The sequence below is a fragment of the Carlito syrichta genome, unplaced genomic scaffold, assembly GCF_000164805.1.
Source record: "Carlito syrichta isolate Samal-C Ts95f unplaced genomic scaffold, Tarsius_syrichta-2.0.1 Scaffold308260, whole genome shotgun sequence".
NCBI lineage: Eukaryota > Metazoa > Chordata > Mammalia > Primates > Tarsiidae > Carlito > Carlito syrichta.
This window is the reverse complement of record NW_007252356.1, coordinates 124159-145018: the sequence shown is the minus strand read 5'-3', so window position 1 is coordinate 145018 and position 20860 is coordinate 124159. Positions and strand designations below refer to the sequence as shown.

Here is a 20860-nt window from a genome sequence, read left to right as displayed (position 1 = left end):
GAGGTGGGATTAACGGTAGTCAATATCTGTCTGGGGATGGGGGGACACCCCTTATCAACAGGGGTGCCTGAATGATGCATATTTGTATACCTAACCCTTAAGTGAACCCCACAACTTTAAAATAAAAAATGTTAAAAAAAAAAGAAACTAAGATTTAGGGCAAAAAGTAAAAATCAGTAACAAGTAAGTTGGAAAACTTCATTTGCTAAAACCACATTTATCAAATCAACAATTAAATATGTCTTCCATAATTAGTACATTTTTAAAAACATGCTTCGTATGACTGGAGATGTATAGCCAGGCAAGCCAAGCTTTTACCAGATAATGCCAGTCTTTGAAGTTACGTGGGTTGAAGAAAATGTTTATGCTGCTTTTTGTAAATGATTTCAACTCATCCTTTTAAATTGTATAGGCAAATATTTGTATTTAAAATATTGTTTATAAGATAAACTCACAGTCATAAGATATCCAAATTGAACTTTAAAAGAAAAATGCTCAAGTTATGTTACCAAAGTCATACTTGATACTGACCAAAATTTACCACTGTAAAAGATTGTTACCACAAAATAAAACTTACCCTAAAGCTCTAATTCATAAGTAAACAGAAAAAAGGGGGCCACTTATAGATTGTTTTTTAAAAAAGCATACATAAAATAAAAAATAGGGAAATCAAAGTGTGAATGCTTTTCTTTAAATATGTTATGAGGTATGATTGAGCCATTGTTACTAAGCTGAAATAACTGTTAGTTTTAATTACATAAGAATCATGTAATAGGAAAGAAGCACTTTCACTTTTGTACTATAGTAAAGATATGTACAGGATAACTAACAACTTCAGAGTAGAGTGAAAAACTGACTATTTAAAAACGAATAGGAAAAATATGAATTTTAGGCTCGAAGATGAGTTCCTCTGACTTTTTAATTTCAAATCAAATTTACTACTTAATAATGAAACATTTATGACAACCCAGAGTGATCTTAACCATCTTGTTTTTGGAAAAGTAGGATGTAAACTTTGTTTTTAAAAATCTTTTGGCTGGGCTTGGTGGCTCAGCCTGCAATCCCAGCACGACGGGGGACCGAGACAAGTGGATTGCCTGAGCCTGCGAGTTAGTTAGATACCAGTTCAGGCAATTTGGCAAGACCTCGTCTCTACAATATATAAAAAATTAGCCAGGTGTGGTGGTGTGCACCTGTGGTTCTGGCTACTTGGAAAGCTGAAGTGGAAGGATTGCCAGAGCCCAGCAGGTCGACGCTGGGGTGGCCGTGAGTGTGCCACTGCACTCCAGCCTGGGCGACGGAGTGAGACTCCAACTCAAAAACAAAAAACCAACAAACCAATCTTCTGTTCTGGATCCTATTTCTTAAAGAAAAATTAGATTAACTTTCTATCCTGCTAATACATAAGGAACTTATCTTTAATGTTTCATATTTTACAACTACAATAAGTAAAGGAATTACTCTTTTTTAAAGAAACCAGACTTTCAAATGGAATAAATAAAAAGAAATTAGTGAGATAATGTTTTTTATCATGACCTTTAAAGATACAGATTTTAAAAAACATTTACATGTATACTTATTCTCTCTTTAATTACTGTAAACATTTACAAGTATCTGTATTTTCAGTGTCAGGTAATTCAATGTTAAATCCTTATAGTGATTAAAAAGCAAAGAAAAATCCAGATAACTGAGCAAATAAGTGTGAAATTATAAACATGCTAAGAATAACTCCCAGACGTTGGCATAATAAGATATTATAAGCACATTTCCCTTTAGTTATTAATATTTCTTTTAAGATACTAAGATTTTGAATCCATGACTCTGTAAATGCTTGTAAGACAGAAAGCTCCCATGTTTAAAAGTTTATTTAATATATTATAGAGCTCAAAATTATATTTCCCACATGGGATGCTATCCACACATAAGCTTATTTGGAAATGACCAATGAGCTCAACTTAAGTTTATAGGAAAACTGACCAGTATGACAAATCAACCCACTTCTAAGAGCACAGGCTTTGGAGCCCGCAAGATCTGGCTTGAGCCTCATTGAGGCCACTCACTAGGTAGGTGACCGTAAGCAAGTGTCTTTACCTTGTTAGGGCACAGGCTCCTCTCTGAACTGTAAAATGGAGTTAATCACACCACCTCACATTCCAAACATCAGCAAGTCCTGTTATACCTGACCATCTCCAACACAACCTCCATCAGCCCATTTTCTACCATCCTCATCTTTCTCTAAGCCTCTACCACCTCTCACAACAGATTTCTAATTGGTTTCCCTCCTTTAACTCTTATCCCCTACCATTCAGTCTCTACAAATCAACCCCAGCAATCTCCAAAGCACAGATTGAATAATATTTTCCTGCATGCAATCACTTAGTGTCAGCCTACTGTAATCAGAAGAAAACTCCAGGTTCCTTACCACAGTCCCTACTTGGTCTGGCTTTTGCCAACCTCTCTCAGTTCTTCTCGTACCACTTTCCCCTTTTCTCTCTTGCTTATCATATCCCAGCCACAACAGACCTACTTCTGTTCCTTGAGCCTAGAAAGCTTTTTCCTGCCTCTGGGACTTTGCATTTGCTTTTCCCCACACTTGGACTTTCCAGAAGGTTGGTTTTTTCATACAAGTCTCATCCTGAGAGTGAACTCCTCAGAGGGGCTTTCCCCTGACTATCTAAAGCAGCTCCTGTTTTACTATTCCTGCCCCATTATGTTTTCTTTTCTTCTTATTTTGACTATATGAAATTCTCTTGTAGCTCATTTGCTCACTGTATGTCTGGCTGTCTCTATCTCATCTACTCATCTCCCACTTCCTCCCACTAGAATGGAAATTCCATGAGGGCAAGGACTCTTGTTTTTCCTATTCACTACTAGATTCTTAGTGCCTGGTATAGTGTGCCTGACTCACAGTAGGTATTTACATATTTGACAAATGAATGAAAATGTCTTTAAAGCACCTAGCACCTTCAAGAAATGATAAGATTATTTCTGAAAATGTTTACTAATAGCAATGTACATATCAACTTCTCACTTCAGAAAAGCAAAACAAATCAAGGCTTAGAAGGTAGTCAAGCTGTGAGACATGGGGCTATATGACCTTTAATGATTTTTGGAAAAAAAAAAACTTTATCTCAAAAAAAAAAAAAAAAAAGCTCTTTGTTCATCCACCTGGGTGATTGGGAAAAAAAGGCTCTTGGCTGGGCATGGTGGCTTACATCTGTAATCTCAGCACTTTGGGAAGTTGGAGCGAGAGGATTTATTGAGGCTAGGAGTTCGAGAGCAAACTGGGCAACATAGTAAGACCCTTGTCTTTACAAAAAAAAAAATTAGCCAGGTGTGGTGATGAGTACGTGTAGTCTTAGTTACTCAGGAGGCTGAGACAGAAGGATTGCCTGAGCCCAGGTGCTCAAGGTTGCAGTGAGTCATAATTGTACCACTGCTCTCCAGCCTGGGAGGCAGAGTAAGAACTTGTCTTCAAAAAAAAAGCTCTTATTTGGGTATATGTTAATTTCTTTATTTTGCTTACTTCAAATTTGAAAGTTCCACTGGTCTTAAATAGACCTATATCATTCTCTTAACTGAGTTGAGGTTACTCAGCAATTTATAGACAGACAGGTCTATCCAAATTTATTATATATGTCTGTTTGCAAAGATGAGTCTATCGAGGAGAGGCTAATGTATCTACAAATTGGCAAGGTCGTAATCTATTCAATGTTTTACTGAGAACTTATAATGTGCCTTACAGAAAATAAACATTATAGAGTTTTCTAACCAATAATATTTATTGGCTAACACATTTATTACTCATTAAGCATATGTCAGGCACTGTGCTAGGTATAGTAGATATATCACCTACTTAATTCTTATACCAACACTATGAGGTTGGCTCAGAGAGTCAGAGTTTATAGCACTAGGGTGGCAAAGTTAGGGTTCAACCATAGATCATCTGAATTTACAGCTTTAACCACTTTTATACTATAAATATCTAAAGGGAAATGAATTATAATATGGGAAAACATGGCCCACACGTATGAAACAATCAGTGAACAAGATAATACGGAGGGTACTTTAGCTCCTGATATTTGTGGTTCCTCAAATTTGTGGATACTAATAAAGGCATATAGTTTCTTCATTTTTCTGCTCTGTGAAACAGAGATAATAAGAACGACTAAATGAGATTATAAGTTTAATGATGATGAGCTAAGACATGGATGGAAGAACCGCCCAGGCTTGTCCACCAGGAAGGGACCTGCTTTTTTGGGCCAGCATGCATTAGAATGTTTTGTATATGAATACAAACAAGTGGAAAAGAATTAGAAAAGAGAAAGTTTAGTGTGGTATGAGAGAGGTTAGGAGAGAGTTTGATAGCAGAAGTGGGGTTTGAACCAAGTCCTGTGTTTAAACACCTGAGTTGTAAAAATGCATTCACCCAGAAGGATAGAACTTGTATTCCTAACTAACTCACTGGATACTGCTGCTATTGCAGAATAAAGTCAAACACTCTCAAGGATTATACTTGAGTTCTGCCTTTAAAGCTGGGTAGGAGAGTTAGGGAGGGTTAATATGGTAATTGCTTTTTTTCTAGGTAGTTACTTTGAGGAGAAAAATTTATTTCAATAACTAGGTTAAAATTTTAAAAACAGCATGTACATCAAAACTCAGGTAATTGCTTTGATACACATATTACATTGTTATTGTTATTTTTAAAATATCACCTGCAATAGTAGCAATAAGAAGAGGAATTTTAAGTTGAATTTTATCCCAAAGGGTCGTCAGCTAAATTTCCTACTTCTCACATATATTTCACATATACTGATGAGGCAAATGTTTTAAAAATGTTATAGTCAACATGGATTTCCGTTTGTAATTGTGCTTTTGCAGATAACTGTGGACCATTTTCTACAGAAAAGTATCTATTTTGAGCTTTGTTTAACCATTTAGCTTTATAATAACTGGCTAAATACAGTTGTTATACCCATTTTTCCATGCAGTGGAAATGAGTGAAGAAAGTGCAAGAATTTTGCGTTGTCAAAAAAGAAATGTAATTCTTCCAGGTTTAGAGAATTCTTTATTAGCCAAAACTGTCTCTAATTTTAACTCCTTGTGGTTTAAATAACAAACAGTTCCAGTGACTTAAGGACTGTCCTATAAGGAAGCAAATCCTTTGTCTGATGACTACAGTCCCTGAAAAGCCTTCATGAACAGCATCTTTACAACTGTGACACAAAGTAAACAGAAGAATCTTAAAGTATTTGGAATTATCTAGTATTATAATCTTAACAGTCTGATATTATATGGATAAAAATACATTTGATGAAGCTGACTGTATTTTCTGAGGGCGATTAAAATTTCTTTTGAAAGTGAGGTTTTAGTTCTGTGGAAGTTTAATTGTTACTTACCATGAAATGAGGTTGTGTTAAAATACGCTTTAGTTCTTTTGCGTCATTATTCTCAGGGTAACATGAAATTTCTTCCAATACCTAAAAAATAAGCAAGATATATAATGGTACAAACTTGACATAAGATTTACAAAGTATGGAATTCTTTTAAATTAAAAATTGTGAGTAGATATTTATAGCAGGCAAAGCATTTATTTTGAAAAAATTATATTATTCAAAGGTGATTAACATATAAGAATGATATTAATGGCAATAAAAATGAAGCAAATTGTTATAAAAGTCTGCCAACTATAACCCAAAAGGTTATTGAAAAATACAAAACAAAATGACAAGCCTGTAACACATATTTATTACAGGGTTAAGTAACTTAATGGTAGAATATCTCTGCGTATCTTTTTCCAAACTCACCATCAAAATCAATTTGTACTAAAAGTCCCAAGAAGCTTTTAGTTTTAGTTTCTTAAAACAAGAAGTTTTATGAAGTTTTCTATTATACTAACAGCACTGCCAATTCCTTGTAGAGATATCAAAATGACACAGGTGCAAATAAAAACAATTTAAAGAATACTAATTAGAATACTTAATTAAGAATACATTTAAGTAATTTTCCTTTAAATAACATAAGAAAATGCAAAAATGCCTGGCAGGATTAATGTTATCCGCCATACTCATCTGCCCACATAGAAAATGATGCTCCTATAGATAGCTCTTAGGATTAAATGCCAGGGAACCCAAGAGAATAATTTTAAAAACATTATTATCTCTTTTCACTCAAATTTTCTTCACTAAATATATATAGTCATTAACATTTTCTCTACAAGGGTAAAAATGGTTGTTTTCAAATAAAAATTGTTCTTCAAAAGTTTTCCCTTACTATCAGAATGGCATTTACCTGTTTAACTTGTTTATGGGACATGAACCCACGGGAAAGTTTCGGTTCTTTTTCTGAGTAAACATGCACTGCCATTCTAACTGTAGATGGCTGGAGAGAGAGGTTTTATACATTGCAGTCAACTGAATTCCAACCATCGAGCTAATTAAGGATTGCTTCAGCATGACTGGATGGCAGGGGCACACTACCATCTGCCCTGTAGGGCTTTTGTCTCAGCTTGTCACCTTTGAGAACCTTACAAAAGCTTCATACTGGGGCAGGAGGGAACTTTGTGAGGCCACTTAGTCTGAGCCTCAGATTTCAGTATCATAACTATAATGCTCTATGACACTCAGCCATGCCTCAGGGAATAAACCAACAAACAAAAACGATAGGGCTTTTTTTTTTTTTATCCAAATGCTCTGTTTCCCCTGTCCCCTTGGGGTCTCACTGTATTGTCCAGGCTGGAGTACAGTGGCATGATCAAGGCTCACTTCAGCCTTGATCTCCTAGGCTCGAGTGATCCTTCTGCCCCAGCCTCCTGAGTAGCTGGGACTACAGGTGCGTACCACCATGCCAGGCTAATTTTTAAAATATTTTGTAGAGATGAGGTTTTACTATGTTCCCAAGGTGGTCTTGAACTCCTATGCTAAAGCAATCCTCTTGCTTCAGCCTCTCAAAGTGCTGGGATTACAGGTGTAAGCCACTGCATCCAGCCAAATATCCTGTTAGTCAGTATTAGTTATGCTGTTTATTCATTGTTTATTGATGATAAACCAATTCTCCTTAGTGTATGTTATGCTCTGAGTTTCTCTACCAGTGAAATGACAGGATGAAACCACAGACTCTCTCTGATTCCTTGCTACTCTCACAGTTTATGATTTTAAGTACAGAGGTGTGGTTCTCTGAGCACGGCTAAGTGGAGACCTTCAGCAAGTTTTCACTGTCCAGTTGAGCCAAAGAATTGTACCCAGAGTCTCTCTGCTTCTATCTATTTGGGTATTATGAAGGTAGGGTGGGGATTCATGCCCTCTCTGTTAGCGATACTTTAATTCCCTTCAATGAGTGCTTGGTTGGCAAAGTCAGATAGAACCTCTCAGAGCTTGTCCTGATCAAGGGGACAGTCCTGGTAGCCTTCACAGCATCAGTCTTGTTTCTCAGTAAATAGACAATATTTTCCAGTACAGATCTTGTATTTAAAATCTGGTAGGAAAGGGATTATGTCTTTCAAATTGTTTCACTTAGTAATTTCACTTTGAAAAAAACTTTGTCTAGCAATGAGGGAATTGCTAATACATTATAATTTAATAACAACAAAGAAAAAATTATGCAGCCATTGGAAGTCATATTTATGAAAAAATAGAAATATGGAAAAATGCTTATTATGCAATGTTAGGTTAAAAAAGATACATTTTGATTACAACTATATAAAAATTTATATGCAAATGAATAGTGACTGGAAAGGGATATGCAAAAATGGAAACTACTGTGTTGGGGTGATAAAATTATGGATCTATTTTTATTTTCCAAACTTTCTGCAATGTCATGTTTCTATCATAAATAAGCTTTTAAAAGTTTGTGACAGATATAACCATGGACACTGACAGTTTATAAAAATGACATCTTTGAATTAAGTATATTTGCTATAGAAATTTAATTAACTTTCAAACATCACCACCTTAAAAAAGCAACTCAAATGTTCACAGCATGTCTATTTCCACCAAGTGCAGTAAAATAACTTTCTTTTTTTAAAGGAAGAAAAAGAGAAGTAAAATTGATGTTACATATTCAAGTTTACACAGCAGAACCAGAACTAGTGATCTAGGCAATATTGCTCCTGAGATTTTCCTTTTCAGTATGTATATTCAGTAATAAACTTAGAAGTATTAATTCTGAGTATAATGAGTCAAACTGTGACTCCAAGGAGACTGCTTCTTAATGTGCAACAGAAATGTCGTCAATAAAGGTGGCAAATATTTACAACAGAAATTCTTTCACAACATGTATCACTTACCTCTTTGGCTCTCTGTACTGCATCACTTGGAGGATTCCTGATTTGTGGTGAAGACTTTGTGTTAATTTTGTCATACAGCTAAAAAGTAAAAAAGAAAAGCCAATCAACATTCATAATTTTTTGCTAAAATTCAGAGCTTTGGATTTATTATTCCACTAAACAATATTTTCCTCCTAAAAAGTCAGGCTGATGATTTCAGTGAGATCCTCTTGCTAATAACCTCTTAATTGTTCAATGAAACTTGTCAAAATTTGAGTCTTACATACGTCATTTAAAAAAAATCATCTTTAAATAGATGAACCAAAATTCTGTTACCGTGACAATTTCCTTGTCATTTAAATTCGTCAATATTTCAGCAAACACAGTGTTTGCTTCTTCTGACAGAAGCAACTTTCAATAACATGAATATGAAGAAAACTGAAAGAATGCTTTCTGGCCAAGACATGTCCGAAAGAATTTTCACAGAAACCCAAATCTTGGGAAAGGGCAAACCCAACTCCTTCTAGGAAGGAATGTTTTCACAAAAGGTTTGTGCTTGTTTTACTAGGGCTGTTCATTAACCGAATCAGTCCTGGCATCCTTCAGCAGTAAGTCAAGGACATAAACTTTTTTCCTTTTGACTGCAAATTCAGAGTGTGAGAAGACACTGAAAAAAAAACTAAATACATTTTTAAAACTTCACAAATAGAAGTAATACAAAGCTTAACTTTCTGGAGAATACCAGTTTAATTCTTTTGAGAAAAATCTCTATAGCTTAGAAATACAATTAAAATATTAATTTCCACCTCAAATAAAATATTTCATAGTTAACAGGCTGCTTTGAAAAGTGAAAAGTTAAAAATGACCGTAGCTAGTCTGAAGGCTTCTATCTCTTAACTTCTCTAAAATAGGTGGGGATTTTTGCTGTTGGGTTTTTTTTTCCTTCATCTACTCTGTATGCCAATGCTAGCTGAGAGGTTAAATACTGACTATAAACATTCTTCATATTACCGTTAGATTTGTTTATACTGATGCAAGATAAATGTTTATGACTTGTAAATATTTGGGCTACAACATACAAAAAAATGTCTTATAAGGACAGTGTGAGGATATAATAGAAACCATTTTAAATGATGACATTAATTAAGAAAGCACTCTTAAATCAGAGGTTAAATAAACAGTATAAGTAGATTAGTAAAATGCTGCTCTATTTAAAACATTAGATTAACACTTTAGGGAACTAGTGATTTGTGGCTGGTTCACAAAAGTTTGCTTAGACCCCTGTAGAATATATGTGGGTAGCAGCCATTGTCTGAATGGTTTCTATCTCTAAAAATGTCAACCTTGAAGTTTTGAACCGAGGATTAGGATTATATTTTCCCACAGAAATAATGTTATGAATAGTGATTAGGTTCCCAGACCAGCCTATTGAAATAAATAAAATACTGTACATACTCAATAAAAAATAGTAAAAAAAACCTAAACAAAACACAAATCCAAAAAGCTGAGGAACCACAAGTGTAAAATAAAACACATTTAAAATATGTAACTTGCAATATGAACAAGCTCTAGAGATCTACTGTACAATACTGTACCTAGTTTACAATACTGCACATGCACTTAAAAATTTGTTAAGAGGGCAGATCTCATGTTAAGTGTTCTTACCATAATTAAAAATAATAGATAACACTTAAAAAAGGCACTTAGTCATCACCTGACATGTCATAATGTTAGTGATCAAGCAAAGTTTAAATAACCAAAATGAATAAATAAAAAGGTTTTTAAAAATCTCAAACCTGTTTGGGAAAAAAAGCTTCACAGGCTGATAGCATTATCATAACAAGCAGTAGGAGAACCATTATAAAAAACACAATCCCATTCACTATAGTCACATACACACACAAATGAAATACCTTGGCATGCTCCTAAGCAGAGAAGTGAAAGTCCTTTACAGTGAGAACTACAAAATGCTGCTGAAAGAAATCAAGGATGAACAAACAAATGGAAAAACATCCTATGCTCATGGATTGAAAGAATCTATATTGCCAAGATGTCCAGCCTACCCAAGGCAATCTACAGATTCAATGCATTACCCAACAAATTACCAATATCATTTTTCATAGACCTGGAAAAACCAATACAGAAATTCATATGGAAACAAAAATAGCATGGATAGCCAAAACAATCCTCAGCAAAAGGAACAAAGCAGGAGATATCACACTCCTAGGCTTTAAACTTTATTACAGGGCTATAGTAACCAAGACAGCATGGTACTGGTACAAGAATAGGCACATAGACCAACGGAACAGAACAGAGATTCTAGAAGTAAAACCATGGTCTCTCAATCAACGAATTTCAACAAAGGCACTAGTAACAATCATCAGGGAAAGACCATATTTACCAAATGGTGCTGGAAAACTGGCTAACCACATGAAGAAGAATTAAACTGGACCCCTACCTATCACCATATACAAAAACCAACTCAAAGTGGATCAAAAACCTAAATGTAAAACCTGAAACTATAAGAATCCTAGAAGAAAATGTAGGAAACACCCTTATACACATCAGAGCAGGCAACAAATTCTTGATCAAGTCCCTAAAAGTGAATGCCATAAAAGTTAAGATAGACAAGTGGGACCTCATTAAAATGAAAAGCTTTTGCACAGCAAAATAAAACCATCAAGAGAGTAAAGAGACCACCCACAGAATGGGAACAAAATTTGCAAATTATACATCTGACAAAGGCCTAACATCCAGGATCTAAAAGGAATTCAAACAATGTGAAAGGGAAAAAACCCAAAAAACCAACCCCATTATAAAGTGGACAAAGGGCATGAACAGACACTTCTCAAAAGATGACATACAAGCAGCCAACAGACACATGAAAAAATGCTCAGTCTCACTAATCATCAGAGAAATGCAAATCAAAACTACAATGAGATACTACTTAAATCCAGTAAGGAGTTATCTAGCTATAAGTCAAAAAACAACAGGTGCCAGCATGGGTATGGAGAAAAAGGAATGCTTCTACAATGTTGGTAGAAATGCAAGCTAGTTCAATCTCTATGAAAAACAGTATGGTGATTCCTAAGAGGACTAAACAATGATCTTCCATATGATCCAGCAACCCCTCTCCTGAGAGTGTACCTGGAGAAATATAAATCATTCTACCAAAAAGACACCTACACATGCATGTTTATTGCTGCTCTATTCACAACAGCAAAAACATGGAACCAACCCAACTGCCCATCAAAAGTGGACTGGATAAAGAAAATGTGGTACATATACACGATGGAGTACTCTGTGGCCATAAAGAAGAACAAAATTATGGACTTCGCAGCTACTTGGATGAATTGGAGACCACCATATCAAGTGAATTATCACAGAAACAAAGAACTAAACACCACATGGTCTCACTCATAAGTGTGCCTGAACACTAGTCACATTAGCACAAGGGAGGGATTGGCAGTCATTGGGCACTGCTAGGGGAGAAAGGGAGGAAGGGAGGAGGGTGAGGGGCATGTGACAACACAAAGGTACCTGGTCCACTACCAGGAGGAGTGAGGGCCAGTTAGAAGGCCAAACTTCACCCGCATGCAGCCAGCCTACTTATGTAGTAATCCTCACTTACATCCCACAACTCTATAATAAATTAATAAATTTCAAAAAATTCCAAACCTGTTTGGGAAAAAAGCAAATTTAATTGGAAGCTTTACAGGTTGATAGCACTATCATTTATAACGTGTACTTCTACCACAAACCACCAGTTTTGTCTTTTTCTTGACTGAGGACTATTACTAACACCACTTTCAATATTTTCAACTACGATTAGGATTACTTTCTATTTAAACATTTAATAAATACATATTGATTGTTACTAACAAAGTAACAAAAGCCCCACAACTCCCCATTTGAGACATTTTATTTTTGGTCTAGTCTTACTATGCTAAGTACGGTTCCTTAGGTGTAGTTTCTTGAGGGCTTGTGGCAGAAGCTGATGGGGTGCTTATTAAACATAGATTCTCCAGACCTACTGCATTAGAATTTAAGGAGAAAGTCCATAAATCTACCCTTTAATAAACTCCTTAGGCGTTTGTAAATCTTATGCCAGTGCTAACTTTTGAGAGTAATATAGTAATACTACTAATAGCAACAATGATAATTGCTTTTATATTGAACACTTACTAGATGAGACTTACTTCCTAAGCTCTTAACATATATCACTCATTTAACCTTAAACAAGTCTATGAGGTTGGCATCCCTCTTATTCCCACTTTACAGATGAGGAAATTGAGGCACAGAGTAGTAAAGTAAGAACCACTGTTCTAGCCTTACAATGACTCCACAGGTGACATGCAGGTGCCTGGAGTCTCAACACTTTCAAGGCTCTGTTCTAAGGAAGGTGCTCAGGCCAAATTTGCCACTGCTCCTTTGGTCTGGCTTTCTCTAATTCAATCACACATTTACCTAAAGTTCAGTGAGCTAGTGATAAGACAAGCAGGAAGTGGGATGCTTAATATGAAAGGTAGATACAATGAGAAGGAATTAAAAGAAGGGGCCTTCTGCCTGAAGTGGGGGCACTGGGCTCTGCCTCTCCAGTCCTCAGATTAAAGCTCTCAAAGCAATCACTGGATGGAGAGAATGGTGCCCCTGTGGCTAAAAACACATGGTGAATCTCAACTGCCGTCTTATTAACCAAAAGGGCAAATAAAAACTGAAGCAGGAAGGGGGGAGCAATGGGCACATTTTGTCACCATCAGAAGTGACCCTTTGTTGGCTCATCCATCCACCCAATCTTTTTTGAGGTCCTACTATGTATTAGGCAGCAGGGTTCTGTGTACTAGGGTTACAGAGACAAAAAAGATGAGAGTTCCTGTCCTCAAGGAGCTCACAAATTCCAAAGACATGTATAAGCAAAGGCCCAGAAACTCATGATCCCTTTGGGGACCTGAGAGTGGTTAGGTCTCCAACATTATCAACTGAAAACAATGTCAGTGAGCAGCCCTAAGCTGGAGACTATCTGGATACGTATGTATAATATGCCAACCTTAACTTCCCCAATGTCTACAACTGTATTTTTACCTTAGAGGCTCAAGATATTTTTGTGATGCCCATAACAAATACAAAGCATTTGAGAAATGTGGCAAAGCAGGTAAATACAAAGTCATCATTGGAAACAGTTAGAATGCAATGTAACATTAAAGTGTTTAAGGACAGTAGTTAGAAACATGGTGCTTTTGGATTTTTCATTCCCATGGGTCATTCTTCATACTATATGCTGCCTACAAGTTGATACACGCAGGACTCAAAGTTCAAATCCAGGTAGAGTTTTGTCAAGGTCTGGGGCAAGTGAGAAGTGGTTGAATTTTGAGAAGCAAGGAAGGCTGCAGTGTGTTTTTAGTACCCTTTACCTATCTCCCATTCCATCACATATAAAGAATATATATAATGATGTGAGTTGGGACCTTACCTGCTGTCTTGAACTTTCAGCTAAAGCCCAAAGCTTTAAGGTCAATAGGAAGTAAGTGGCACCAAGCCTGCTAGGAAGCAGTCAACTCACCCCTCTAGGGCTTGCTGAAGGCAGTCAAAATGGCCCTTCCGTACTCACCACAGGGTCCCATTCTGCCTGTAGAGGCAGAAGCCTGGAATTTGTAGGAGCCATAAGACAAAGGAGAACAAGTATGTGATTTTCCCCCTTTCTCCTGAGGGAGAACTGTACCCTCCCTCAGGCAAAGTGAAGGATGGTGGATACTCAAAGGACCATGCATTAGAACCTGGAGGTGGTAGCCAGAAGAGCTCACTATCTCCTTCTCTGGAGGGATGCTGAGTTGCAGCAACTTACAGGCCCACCTTGAGACACTAGGGAAAATTCCTGTGTGAGAGAGTCCTCGGGGTGGCTTGGCATTTGGGGTCCTGAGTGAAAAGAGACTGGTGCCCGCCTTTTTCGTGGCTAGAGGCCACCTGTAGCAACTCATGCTTGTAGTGTATGTTGGAGCAAGCCCGTGTGTGTTTCCCATGTGTCAGAGAGATGCTGAGGAAGGTAATCTACCTGGAGCCATCTCAATGGAGCTCCACCCAGGAGGGCTGCCTGTACAGAGTGAGAGGACTCAGAAGTAAAGAGGTGTGGGGGTAAACCCTGAGGGCGGGAGCAGTGAGGATGCTGCTGAGGCCCGCTGCAGAGAACATTGAGGACACAGAAGCTACACGTCTGCAACCCAGGGCAGAGCCAACACTGGGTGCCTACTACACCAAGGGCATCGACAGCCAAGAAGGAACTGGCTGGCTGAGGCACATTATTATAGAACATGCTGTTTAAGTGCTTCTTTCTTCTTTCTATGAACAAACTCTTGAGTTCTTTGACATTAGCTAACAGCCCTAGCATGGGGCTGAGCACACAGTAGTGTTTAATAAATGTTTCCTCAAAAAATAATGGAGTACTATATTTGAACTAGCACATAGAGACTGTAAATAGACATTTAAAAAATTCAGAGCAACATAAAAATAAACATAGCAGGAATACTTATTTTAGCTTATTTCTTTAGGAATCAGATAGCATTTCTCTTTGGTCCTGCTGCACAGTTAAAAACTTTTCCTCAAAGTTAAGAAATATATTTTGACCATATTTTATTTAATTCTTTTTTTCTTTTGTTTCTTTCAAGTCTGTCTGACTTCATAAAATCTTCAAGGTAGAAGAGACCTTAGACATCAACATCATTCAACTCTTCCATTTTAAAAAGGAGAAAGCTGAGGTCTAATCAGCTGAAGTAAGTGCTCAGAGCAGCAGAGCAGCAGGGACTCAACCCTGGCCTGTTATGCTGTCCTTTCACTCATACCAGATCTCCTCAGTTTGTACTAGAATTCAGTAACACACAATGCCTCATGCCAGGGAAATACCTTCAGCAGATATTTGGGGAAAATGCAGTAGAAAAAGCTACTTATAGGCTGCAGGGAAAAATACATGAAATAGGATTTGAAAGCTATTGGCTAATCAATCGTAAGACTTGCCACGTTAAAGAATGTTAGGATCCTAACTCTATCCTGGCCAGGCAGAAAATATTTTAGGCTTTGTAGGTCATATGATCTTTGTCACAAATACTCAACCCTGCTGTGTTGTGCAAGGGTGGCCATTAATAATCCTTAAATAAATAAGTATGGCTGTGTTCCAATAAAACTTTATTTACAAAAACAGTGGCCACCTGGATTTGGTCTGAGGGCTATTATTTGTGAACCCCTGCTCTAGACGTTTAAATTCAAAATGGATTGGAATGACAAAATATATTTCCTTTTGCTATTTGCTTTCCTGAAATTTGAAGATAATCACATATTTGTAAAGCTGAGGTGTGGAACGAGAGGAAGAGGGAGGGAATAACGTTAATAAATTCTCTAGAGGGAAAACAAGAATGAATCTGTTATTGTTTATTCTCTTTTTTCTAATGAAATCACTGTTACCCAAGTTCAGTACTTTTTATTAAAAAAAAAAATCACATACACAACACTAAGGCAAAACAAGGAAATGTGAACAGCTGCAAGGGGAACAGACTGTCTCACACTGTCTCACTCAGACAGGCCTGCTCCTTGCCAGTATTTGGCACTGAGTCAGATATGACCACACACAGCTAGCTACATGGACACACTTCATTCACCTTTCTGTCTTAGGAAGCGTTGCTATAGTTCTGTTAGGAGGCCACATTTTACATTTGACATGGGTTGTTTCAAAAAAGGCAGAATAAATTGGTGGTGATATTAAATTAAAATCTCCTAAGATTGTACTTTCAAACATAAAGATGATAAAATCAGTTAATATGTCACTTTTTATTCATATTCAAAGCACTAAATCAAGTTTCATTTTTATCATACTCCATTATTTCTCACTTTCTTCTGATTCCTTGGTCCCCAAATAGAAGCCTTTGTTTTATTCATAGTTTATATGCAGCATTTATGAAGATCAACATTTAAAATGGAATGGATGGTAAGAAGCTATAAAATAACTATCACTGAGTTATGGGTTCCACTAAGTTTTTTGTACAAAGAAAACAAATCTAAGGACCAGAATATATATTAGTTGAGACAAGATTATAACTTTTGAAACTAGACTGTAGGCATGGGCTTGTAGAGTTGCAGGGAATATTGAAGTTCATTACCAACTCCCATCTTATCACTTACTTTATAGACAATGAAGAAACTTCCTGCTGGGAAAGAATTAAAGCTTGTATGAGTCAAATATTTAGCTGCAGGTGTGTAATGAAATGTGTCTGTGATTCTAATAAGACAGATGATAAAAGCGTATACAGGACCACACCATGCAACAATAATGAGAATTGAAATGACTTGCTCTAGAAACACAGAATATCTTATCAAGAACTTTCTTCACAGTTTCTATGACTCATCTGTGAAGAAGCTGTGTGAACAAAAAGAAAGTTCCGATGTCACATCTTTTCAGTGAACTGAGTAGATCAGTTTTCATTATACAACTGATATTTTCTCATATACATTTGAAATCCAGCAAAATGCTAGGGAAAGATGGTTTAATACTAAAATCAGGGAACTGATATTCAACTACTGTATTAGAGCTGATTTTCTGAAGTTGGAGATCAGAAAAAAACCTTCTAAGATCTAAAATCAATTTTTTCCTGCTCCAGTTTATAAACAAACTTGTTGTCTTTAGGTATAAATATGAAAATACCCTTTCAATGATCTTTGGCATCATTAAACATGTCATAGTCCAAACTTGAAGAAGAGCAGTATATTTAACAAATATAAAGACTGCATAATAGGCAACATAAGTGTGAAAGAAACACACAGCAAAATTTTAAATGGCATTTTTTGGTCAGGTGTGATGGCTTAAGCCTGTAATCTCAGCACTTTGGGAGGCTGAAATTGGAGGATTGCTTGAGTCCAGGAGTTTCATAACGGCCTGGGTAACACAGCAAGATTTCATCTCTACAAAAAATAAGAAAATTAGCCAGGGCATGGTGGCACACGCCTATAGTCTCAGCTACTTGGGAGGCTGAAACGGGAGGATTGCTTGAACCCAGGAGTTTGAGGCTGTGGTAAGCTGTGATCATGCCACTGCACTCCAGTCTGGGTGGCAGAGTGAGATCTCAACTCAAAAAAAGTTAAAAAAAAAAGTCATTTTCAAAAATATAAGGAGCTACAATACTTTGAGAAGAACTTATATAAACTGTCCATCTTACAAATCTAAGAATGATTATGTATCATTGGGATATTATGATTTACAAGAAGAAATCACCCAGGCCACTTTTCTTTTATGAGGTTAAAAAAACGCCTATCCTATCAGCACCCAAAATTGTTCATCTTGAAAATTTATATTCCATAAAATTTCTAAAAATCAATTAAATTTTTTAAATAGTTGAAGAAAGTACTAAAATATTAGTCATGCAGACAACTATCTGCATAGGGATAGTGCACTCCATTCATTTGAAGGGTGCACTTTTATTTTCTTTGTATATTATCATTACGATTTGTATTATGTGCTAACTTTCCCCTCAAAACTCAGAAAATATGTAAATAGCCACATTTTATAAATCTTAACCTAAATTTGTTTCTCATCTTAAAAAGTGTGCTAACTCCAAGTGGATTGGATAAAGAAAATGTGGTACATATACATGATGGAACATTATGCAGCCAAAAAGAAGAACAAAATCATGGCTTCCTCAGTAACTTGGATGCAGCTGGAGACCATCATACTAAGTGAACTATCACAGAAACAAAAAACTGAATACTGCATGTTCTCGCTCACAAGCGGGCCCCAATCACTGAAGACAAGGTCATATGAAGACAAGGGTGGGATCCACAGATGCTGGACATGGCTAGGGGGGTCAGGGAGGGAGGAAGAAGAGGGACATGTGGCAATACACTGGGTACCAGGGGGAGAGAGGGCAAACTAGAAGCCCAAATTTCACCTGCATGCAACCTACTTATGTAGTAAATCCCCACTTGTACTCTACAACTCCAAAATAAAATAATAAATAAATGTGTTAAATCCATAAATCTGAAATAAAGTAGCAGGAGTTCCACCCTGGAATTTATATTTTCCCTGAGAGTTCAGGGCAGCTCCCAAGACTATGGCCCACTTTATACTAGATAACTTGAGTTAAGGTTGGGCATGTAATGGATGACTATATACTGTATTCAGTGGCCAGTAAGAATGTCCTTGGATGCTCTTGAGTTAGATATTTCAGGAAAGCTTTAGCTTAATAGCATAGCAGTGAAATGCTATCTTAAATCAAGCTTTAGTAAACTCATGACGGGGAATATGTCCTTACTGGAAGTTATAAGAAGGTGCTCAGGTGGCCTTAGAATATGCTACTCTAAATTCATTTCTAAGGTTTTCTTCTGACAGCAAATAAGGTAATTGAAAAATCAGTACCTCCAGGCCAATACACGATTTTCTGAAAGAGTTGCAAAATATACTGTATTCTGACAACAAAAGTACCCTAATGAGGCCCTTGTTTGGTTTAGGTTTCATTTGTCTGTGTACAGGGCTGCTTTTGTTCCAATTTTATTAGAACATTGCATTTACAAGGATTTATTTTTGAATCTAAGAAATTAAGACTTGCTTGACCTCCTAATTCAATCCAAAGACTGTCTCTTTGGTGGCCTAACAATATAGACCAGTGTGGCACATTTCTGGTCAGTTGGCAGTTCTGAGAAATTCAAATACTAGCCTCAGATAACCTAACTTGACTATTCTCTAGGCCTTTTTCAACTGGCAAATAACTCTAAAATTGAGCCCTGTAAAAAACAAATCATAATGCCTATTCTTGAGCAAGCAAAAGAAGGCATGAGGAAAAACAACCAGTTAGGTTATATAATATAGGCAGTTTTATTTCGTTTTAATAAAACCTTCTGAAATAGGGCATTTTAAAATACCAGGTACAAGAGTTTGTCCAACAGTGAGAAATTTTCACTATGATATAAATTTCCTTTCTATTTTTTAAGTGTTAAAATCCTATTTCTTAGCAAGAGCTCTTAAGTATCTACAATGATAGTTAAATGATATTTAAATTAAATATCTCATTATTAATTATCTGCTTTAAAAGACAACATTTATGCTACATTAGAGGTATCATTTTATTTAATTACTTTTGGCTTTTGATATAATTTTTATTTTACGTAGGTAAACACCAAGCATTTGTGCAAATAGCTGTAGCAAAAATGAATTCCTGTTGTAAAAAATTAAAAGAGAACAACACAAAGACAGTCCGGTAGAAGTAGTTTTATGATATAATGTTTGAAGGGCCACAAAGGGAAGAAAGCAGCTATGTTCTCAATTGTAAATGCTGCCAGCTATCTCATGGAACATTCCTTAACAGCATGCCACATTCCTTTCTGGGGGGAGCCCCCTCCTTTTCTTGAGAACAGCATAAAGAAGAATCAGTGCTTGTTGCACTTTTGGAGGCTTTTTGAAAATTCCTTTGCCTTCTGGTAAAGTTGACTATGGTGCCATAAAAAGAATGGCAGTCAGTGGGTAACACTAAAACTGAGGACAAGCTGATTCATTATTCTTGGTATTCTAGAGTAAATTCTAAACCCTGTTTTAAGAAGTAATTCATCTGAACAAATAAGGGAATTGGAAAGACTCCTGTAGTCAGTAATACTTTCAGTGAAAATCACACATTCCTTTCACAAAGATGTACAACATAGGAACTAACTTGGGACCCAGAAAGGGCAATGGTGTGGAGATGAAACTGCCTATAAGGCAAAATTCCCTACTATTGGACAGCCTTATTTGAAGACTTTGATTTTCCCATTATATAATTATCTACCATAAAACACTGATATATGAACGGACAAAAAATGTAGATACATTGAAAGGAATATTATTCAGCCTTTAAAATGAAGGAAACTCGGACACCTGCTACAACATGGATGAAACTTGAAGACATTATGCTAAGTGAAATAAGCCAGGCACAAAAAGACAAATACTGTATGATTCCACTAATATAAAGTACCTAGAGTAGTCAAATTGGTAGAAATGGAAAGCAGAATGGTGGCTACCAGAGGCTAAGATGAGAGGGGAATGGGATATTTAACGGGTACAGAGATTCAACTGGAGAGATGAAAGAGTTCTGGAGACAGAAGGTGGTGATGGTTGCACAACAATGTGAATGTACAATGTCATTGAACTGTATACTTAAAACTGTTAAAATGGTACATTTTATGTTATGGATATTTTACCACAGTAAAAAAAAGACAAAAAAATTGATATTATGCTTTAAAAATTTGCTAAAAAGCTGTGAACTTTTGGAAATGGCACATATGTACTTCAACATAGAAGGAATGCACTAAAACACATTGCTCTGAGAGGGTGTCCTCCTTATTGAAAAACACATAAAACTATTCATGGCATTTTCAAACAAAAAGCAATTTGAACTTCTTCTATAAGGCATAACTACACTTTGGTTAATACAACAGTTCTAGGAAGAAAAACACAAATGTACTGTTTTTTGAGTCAGCAGTAAATAGTAAAATTTAATAGTAAATTCTTAGCCAAAAATTTCAATTTTTTTTTTCTTCTTGAGTTGGAGTCTCACTCTGTCGCCCAGACTGGAGTGCAGGGGCCGCTCCCGGCCA

General features: G+C 36.4%; 1 protein-coding gene across 1 annotated transcript in view; it reads right to left on the bottom strand.

The window, feature by feature from the left end:
- The window catches only part of CASK (calcium/calmodulin dependent serine protein kinase), a 191037-nt gene that overhangs the window by 66312 nt on the left and 103865 nt on the right, over positions 1-20860 (bottom strand). The window contains exons 10-11 of the mRNA XM_021716186.1: positions 8285-8362; positions 5400-5480 (exon numbers count right to left, since the gene is read on the bottom strand). Of these exons, the coding sequence (XP_021571861.1) occupies positions 5400-5480; positions 8285-8362 (159 nt within the window). The remainder of the gene's footprint in view (positions 1-5399; positions 5481-8284; positions 8363-20860) is intronic.